Below are 8,227 nucleotides of genomic sequence, written 5' to 3'. Positions count from 1 at the left end.
TCTTGACCAATCACAAAGCACCAAAGCACACACTGTCCTTCACAGTGCTTAACTCTTAAACGGCTTCCACTCTTGACCAATCACAAAGCACTAAGGCACAGACTATCCTTTACAGTGCTTAACTCTTAAACGGCTTCCACTCTTAACCAAGCACAAAGGCACACACTATCCTTCACAGTGCTCAACTCTAAAATGGCTTCCACTCTTGACCAATCACGGAGCACAAAGGCACACATGACCCATCGGGCAGTTCATGACTCTTAAATGGCTTTCACTCGAGAAAATTAAAGCCATATCTAGCACTCAAAGTCTCCATCCAAGAACGAAGGAGTCATGATCACTATCCTCGCTATCTGAAACATCTCTCATTGTCCTTTGCTTAGCTGCTAATATTTCCCTACAAAGTCTACATTGTTTCTTTTTATCTTGTTCATCATTAGCGCTATTATTATTCGCCGTCTGGAGTTGCTCGCGTTGTTCTTTGCTCAAACTCTTCATTAAAGAGTAAATATTCGCTGTAGCCGACGCGACGTACGTCCACGACAACACACTGACAGCGTACTGTATCATCACGTTCGACGATGACAAACTCTCTCTATCCAAATTGCACAAAAACATCACTGGACCCCTCGTGCTGTCCCCATAGCACCTAAACAAACCAGCAACACCTAACATGCCCATAAACATCTTATAAAATAGCAGGGATAGTACAAATGATAAGATATTCCAGACGAACCGAAATGGCATGAACAGTATCTTCCATAACAAACGTTCTTTCGTCACGTCCATGGCTGGGAAATGGTGAGTATCGATTCTGACTAGTCTCGCCAAGAATAACGAGTTTATAACTGTTGCTATAATTAGAATTATATATATCCACACATAGTTGGAGGAGCTAAATGTTTTATGCTTTAGGAAAACAACTGCTACAGAAATAACCATGTGTAGAGAGGCGAGGACGGTGAAAAAGCCAGTACATTCATGATGAGACACTTTACAACACAGACATTGGGTTCTGACTTCTTGCGCTTCTTCATTCTTCATCCAAGTCATGAATCCTTCTCCATACGAATTGTCGTTTACAACCTGGGTGTTTCTAACTGAGGTGCAATATCTCTCTTGGCAGTCGATCAACTTGTGTTCCTGTAGAAGGTAACGCAGTGCTAACATTACAAGGACAGAATGGCACACCACAACAGCATCTTTTGATACACTCATCCCATCACTTCGTGTAGAGAACGATCTCTTTTCTTCTTCTCAAAAGGTCTTGTTTTCTTCTTATCTTTTCTATAACATAACGCCTTTCAAAACACAAGTAGCGTCATTGAAGACAAAGGTCCAACACGAAAACCACGGGGGAGGGGTAGGTAGGAATTTGTCTCCAAATAATACCCTGACATACTGATTATCTAACTCAACGAAGCATGTTCCTGAGTACATCTGTACTTTGGAAATAAAAGCACATTGGATCCAGAAACATCGTCTTGAAAAGAAACAAATTGTAAGGGTTATTACACCGTGGGTATCCTCCTCGTTGGATGTAGTTGTCGTGTCGGATTGTGTTGTTATGGTAACACCGAATGTACCTGTTACCACCCGCTGTCTCCTTGACAACGAGACGAGTTAAGATACACAAAACATCTCTGGTTTTTAACCATGGAAGCATCGAGATTAGCCTTGATTATGACCAGTAATAACCAGTTTTAGACTTGAATATATAGAGTTTCGCGCGCTGTGGTTGGTCGAGCAACCAGTGATTATAATAAGCCTTTTCATAGTTTAAGAATCGATTCCACTGCGCATGCGATTTTATCCCGAATTTCTCACCTTTTGTTTAATTAAGAACAAAAGAAGGTTTAGACCGACCCGCGGCTCGGTAAATATTCACTGATCCTAGGGTCTAGGTCCTCTCGGGATTTGTGTTGTGAAGGGAAATGGGTATGAGTTTATCCTTTTCTGTTCTTTATTTTTTCTTTAAGTTTACTTTTCCTATTCTCTCTTTTTCTTCCAATGATTCCCTTTAATTTCCATTCTTTTTTCTTCTTTCTATTGTTTTTTTTCCCCGATTTTTTTGATTTTATCCTTATTCCTATTTTTTTCCTTTCTCCTCCATCTCCTCTCTCTGCTTTTCTCTTTTCTTTTATTCCCTTCCCTTCCCTTCCCTTCCCTTCTCTCCTCTCCTAAGGTTTGATAATTCAGCTGGAAAACCATTTATCACTCTTCCTTAAATCCTTTCTTGATTCCAGTCATTAGAAGCCTTAGGAGAACCTGTCTATTGATCACCATTATTATGCTAATGACCGAACTTTTCAACAGGAATACATTCATGTTTTTATCCTGACATTTTCTTTCCGGAGTTTCGTTTTCTTCTTTGCTTATCCAGATAAGTGCTTCGAGCGAGGCCCACGTTTCTTTAGCTGAAGGGGATCTTGGCTGTTTCTTCTCAAACCTCCACCAGTGCTGCAAGTACAATAGCAAGAAATCAGCCGAACCTAGACAGCACGAGCAGGTACGTGTATAAAACCAGCCAATAACTCTTTCAAAACACGATATATCTATGACATCAACAATAGTACATTTTATCATTCCATAGTGTACATATTTTTAAATTGTTCCCAAGTTCTTGTAGATTAGAAATTTCATGTAAGGTTTTCTACAAGCTAAATAACAAATTTCTCTTCAGAAAGTTTTTCCCATATCGCTGCTTTCAAAAGCCCATTTGGAATACACTTTGTCAAGATTCAATATTAATTACACGGCTTTTCTAAATATCCTACTTAGAGTCACATGAAGTCGCATTCATATCCACGAATATTCAAGTCCTTTTTTCACTGATCGAATATAAAATCAAATTAAATTGAAGCAACTTTTAAAATATACTGAGTCAATATCTAGTCTTTTGTTCGCATTAGACATGTTTTTGACCCTTTAAACATTTTGTATGCATGAATTTAAATCACGAATTCATTACTTGAAATGATGGTAACGACGTTCGCTTAAAATAAGTGATTTGTGCTTCTTAACTTCCATGAAAGATAGAGCAAACACATCGGTGACTGGCCAAGGTAATATCTATAAGCAAATTCAGTTTCTTAATTCGATTCAGCATCGACAAAACAATAGTTTTTTGGCTCTTGGAATATTAACAATCTCTCTCTCTCTCTCTCTCTCTCTCTCTCTCTTTTTTACACTCTTTTAATGAAGAAAGTATTTAATATTCTAACCTCAGCGACTTGTTGTTTTTCAACGTCTTTATTATATGTATCATTTTTACTATTTAGAAGTCTAGTCAACGGTTTACTGAACCAGACTAGTATGACATCTCGAATTAAAGGTTATTGTCCGTGTGTTGCTGTCTTGGAGATGATGTAAGAAGTAGTCTTAATGAGAGGCTTTTGATACTCTGTTGCCATGAAACCAAAATGAGAGAGAATGAAGACTTGAAAATGAGATTTAAAAGTGACAATGATGATGGTAGTTTTTATTTTCAGTGTTTATATCTTGCAATTGTTTCTAGTTTTTTTTTGTTTTGTATTTTTGTTCATTGAGGTGAATCAGAAAGGATAATTTTCGTTTGTCATAAGGGTCATGAAGATATGAGGATGTAGAACGTCATGATGAAGATGATGTCATTGATGCTGGTGATGGTAATGATGATGATGATGATGGTAATGATGATGATGGTGGTAATGATGATGATGATGATGAGTGATGATCGTGATGATAATGAGATGATGGTGATGGTGAGGATTAAATCGCGGAAGGTGATGATGATACTGGCCAATGACGTTAATGATAACTAGTAATGTTCAGTTGATGATTATGAAGATGAAAAAAGATGACTGATGGTGGCGATGATGATGATGATAATAATGGTAGTGACAATACTGATGATAATGGTCAAGATCATAACGATTATGATGCATGGTCATAGCGGGAGATGATGGTGGCGATGATGATGATGACAATATCATATTCTAACGATCGTGTTTATTCAAACTATCATTCTATCCTTGATTATTCTGCAACACACTTCGAGATAGCGTAGGCGGACTGTACATCCGCGGCCGGTAGAGTATTTCCTATATTTATCTTCCACATCTCTATTAATGACGCTATAGTTATATCCTTCACATCCTCATCCCCTGATGTCGATGTTTATCTCCAAGACCCATCATAAGTTAATGCACGTTATTTAGGCTGAACTATTAGGATATCAACTAACTGACGTAAAGGGAGGATATGTAAAGATCGACAGTGGGGGTGGTCACGAGTACTGCGCTGGTTGAGTAAGCCTTGTGAAGATAATCCTCCTTATATATTAATCTCTTCTATAGCATCCTTTTTACGTCTCATGGTAGTTTCGTTATCATTTTATCACCTAAGGTAGGCATTTCTTTCTCTCGCGGACCCAGAAGAATGGAAGTTAAAATTATTTCCTTGAAAGGTAAATAAACATTAATGGTTGAAATCTTAGTTGTGAAGTATTGATATTGGTTGGTGTGAACGGTTTGATTGTTGACATGTGTCGGCTGTTGGTCGAAATGTAATAAACAAACACGACCACGTTGACAGCCATGGTTTCTACTTTCCGGTCTTGGATATTTGTCCTCTAATATATGCTCTTCGTATTTTTCTTTTCGCACAGACAACGCTTTAAACTAGACGAAACATCACTAGTTCTCTGTGTTTTCAGATGATAGTATCAAACGAACGACGCTCTTAGGCGCTAATATGAAACGTTTTGAAGAAACTCTTCGATGAATTGAGTCGAAATCAAAAGACAATGGGTAACAAGAACTGTACAGCTTGGAACTCGATTCTCTTTCCCGAGAATGAAGAAGAAGAGCGATTAAATGAATGGTTGAAGAGTACTACCAGCTCGCCGATGACTTGGGAGTACACACCATCATTCCCATCTGGCGCTGACATCTTACCAGTTCAACCTGTTTATAAACCTGACGTACGAGAACTCCGATTCAGACATGAAAACGAGAAAGATAAATTGAGGAAAGACAGAGATTGTAGAGGTAAAGGTAGTGAAAATGATGTCGAGGAAGTTGATAATGGGCAAACATTGATGAATGGAAGTGATACTAATAGAAATTTTACAAAGTTGGAGAAAAAGGAGAATACAAAATCACACGACGAAAGAGAGACAGACACGTCGAGAAAACAGGTATTTAACTTCGTCGTTTTCATTTCTTTGGTTTTTCTTTCTTTGAAGTCAATAACGAAGATCTTAGTTTCGTATATAGAGCATGGATTATACATCGTTCTCATAATGGTTGACGAGCGCGCACGAAAATGAAGCCAGCCAGTCATCTTGTAAGGCTGAGCAAGGCGGCTCATTCTCAATAAAAGTAGATAGCGCGAATTCAGGTCAAAATGAAAGGGCAATTCCTTATACTATAAAATGCATGCATTTCATGAGCTTTAAATATCTTTTATTGTGAACTAATGACCGAGTGACCTCGTTTCTGTGCACTTGTCAGCCATTATAAAACCGGTGTATGTTTCGTGGATTTCTAGCGCTTTTCGCGACAACAAAGCCAACCACTAGCACCGGGAGAGTGGGGCACCATAAGTTATGGTTCATTGATTGATTGATGCATAACATATAACATATCTAGAATCCCAAGAGACGCTTCCCAACAGGTCGAGTGTACATCTCTATATCACATGACCCCATCACTAGAAGAATCAAAGTGGCGGTCATCAAAGCCAAGAATCTAAGTTGCAAGCAAATAGGACCGAAAGATAATTGTGGGATAAACTGCGCAGGTATGAAGAACATTAGCTTGCTTTTCACTTTCGATGGAATAAAAGCCAAAAGCTAGCAGTTCGTATGCGAAATCGCAAGTGAAACACTAGTCTGAGAGCATTTGCAAACAAACTGTTGGTTAGCGACATATTTCTTGTTATAGACTCCCAGCAACGTACATAGATATATGTACTATATTGTTATTGGTTAATCTGTACCCGCATTCTTACGCGCCCTCTCATTGGCTGCTTACCGTCACTCGAGCCAGACTGACCTGTATACTAATTCTATCTATTTTCTACAGCATCTTACATGGATGTTTCTCTGTACGAGGGTGATCAAGTATGGCAATCCTTCACTACAGCCATCAAGAAAGGATATTCACAGGTCCTATATTACGAGAATTTTGCCTTTGATACAAACAATCTGAACTTGAGAGAGGTATCATTAGTGATAACAGCAAGACACAGCCATAAACAACACTTCATTAAACATAGCCATGATATTGGTAAAATAATACTTCAAGCACAAATGAATGATGACACTATGATCGATAGCCACCTTGTAGAGGCTGTAGTAAAGCCAGGAATTACATTGTATAAGTGGCACACGTTATGGAGTTGAATGGTAAGATAGCTAGATACAGAGATATAGTACACCCAGGACATACATGATATAGGTGATACACGTTATGAGTTGAATGATAAGATAGCTAGATACAGAGATATAGTACACGCAGGACACCCAGGACATACATGATATAGGTGATACACGTTATGGAGTTGAATGATATGATAGCTAGATATAGAGATATAGTACACCCAGGACACCCAGGACATACATGATATAGGTGACACACGTTATGGAGTTGAATGATAAGATAGCTAAATACATTGATATAGTACACCCAGGACATACATTATATAGGTGATACACGTTATGGAGTTGAATAATAAGATAGGTAGATACAGAGATATAGTACACCCAGGACATACATTATATAGGTGATACACGTTATGGAGTTGAATGATAAGATAGCTAGATACATTGATATAGTACACCCAGGACTTACATGATATAGGTGATACACGTTATGGAGTTGAATGATAAGATAGCTAGATACAGAGATATAGTATACCCAGGACATACATTATATAGGTGATACACGTTATGGAGTTGAATGATAAGATAGCTAGATACATTGATATAGTACACCCAGGACATACATTATATAGGTGATACACGTTATGGAGTTGAATAATAAGATAGGTAGATACAGAGATATAGTACACCCAGGACATACATTATATAGGTGATACACGTTATGGAGTTGAATGATAAGATAGCTAGATACAGAGATATAGTACACCCAGGACATACAGGATATAGGTGATACACGTTATGGAGTTGAATGATAAGATAGCTAGATACAGAGATATAGTATACCCAGGACATACAAGATATAGGTGATACACGTTATGGAGTTGAATGATAAGATAGCTAGATACAGTGATATAGTACACCCAGGACATACATTATATAGGTGATACGCGTTATGGAGTTGAATGATAAGATAGGTAGATACAGTGATATAGTATACCCAGGACATACATGATATAGGTGATACACGTTATGGAGTTGAATAATAACGTAGATAAGAAAGAGATAACCAAAAAGAACACATAAAAGAAAAAATAAATAAAACAACTCAATCATGATTCCATAATTAAATCTAAAGTGACCAAACAAATATTCTTTTTAACCTCAAACATACCAAAAATGACCCATTTTCCATTTTTCATAACTAATTTTTCATAAATAATGCATATTTTGGAAAAAGGTATGAAAATGACCCAAAATCAATCAAAACCATGGGCTATAGTCCATGCTTTTTGCCCCAAAATGACCTATTTTGCACTCTTCATAAATAATTTAGATTTTGGAAAAAGGTGTGAAAATGACCCAAAATCGATCAAAACCATGGGCTATAGTCCATGCTTTTTGCCCCAAAAATGGCCCAAAATGACCTATTTTGCACTCTTCATATATAATGCATATTTTGGAAAAAGGTGTGAAAATGACCCAAAATCGATCAAAACCATGGGCTATAGTCCATGCTTTTTGCCCCAAAATGGCCCAAAATGACCTATTTGGCATCCTTCATAAATAATACATATTTTGGAAAAAGGTGTGAAAATGACCCAAAATCCATCAAAACCATGGGCTATAGTCCATGCGTTTTGCCCCAAAATGGCCCAAAATGACCTATTTTGCACTTTTCATAAATAATGCATCTTTTGGAAAAATGTGTGAAAATGACCCAAAATCGATCAAAACCATGGGCTATAGTCCATGCTTTTTGCCCCAAAATGGCCCAAAATGACCTATTTTCCACTCTTCATAAATAATGCATATTTTGGAAAAAGGTGTGAAAATGACCCAAAATCCATCAAAACCATGGGC

The 8,227-nt window shown here is 37.6% G+C and overlaps 1 protein-coding gene across 5 annotated transcripts; it reads left to right on the top strand.

The window, feature by feature from the left end:
- The first annotated feature begins 2,367 nt into the window (after positions 1-2,367).
- Positions 2,368-7,476, top strand: LOC116298396 (uncharacterized). 5 transcript variants are annotated; one of them, XM_031706828.2, is made up of 5 exons: positions 2,374-2,509; positions 4,387-4,447; positions 4,697-5,179; positions 5,634-5,784; positions 6,069-7,476. In XM_031706828.2, exons 3-5 carry the CDS (start codon positions 4,787-4,789, stop codon positions 6,386-6,388), a joined length of 864 nt encoding a protein of 287 aa, XP_031562688.2. In that variant the 5' UTR covers positions 2,374-2,509; positions 4,387-4,447; positions 4,697-4,786; the 3' UTR covers positions 6,389-7,476. The 5 variants fall into 5 exon arrangements, with proteins under 5 accessions (XP_031562687.2, XP_031562688.2, XP_088896272.1 ...); XM_089040146.1 differs by having other exon boundaries at positions 4,649-5,179; XM_031706826.2 differs by having other exon boundaries at positions 2,403-2,509; positions 4,391-4,447; positions 4,649-5,179.
- Positions 7,477-8,227: the final 751 nt, after the last annotated feature.

The sequence above is a fragment of the Actinia tenebrosa genome, unplaced genomic scaffold (assembly GCF_029948245.1).
Source record: "Actinia tenebrosa isolate PJP-AT-01 unplaced genomic scaffold, QUT_ActTen_1.0 PGA_scaffold7__59_contigs__length_16204524, whole genome shotgun sequence".
NCBI lineage: Eukaryota > Metazoa > Cnidaria > Anthozoa > Actiniaria > Actiniidae > Actinia > Actinia tenebrosa.
This window is presented reverse-complemented; position numbering and strand designations above follow the sequence as displayed.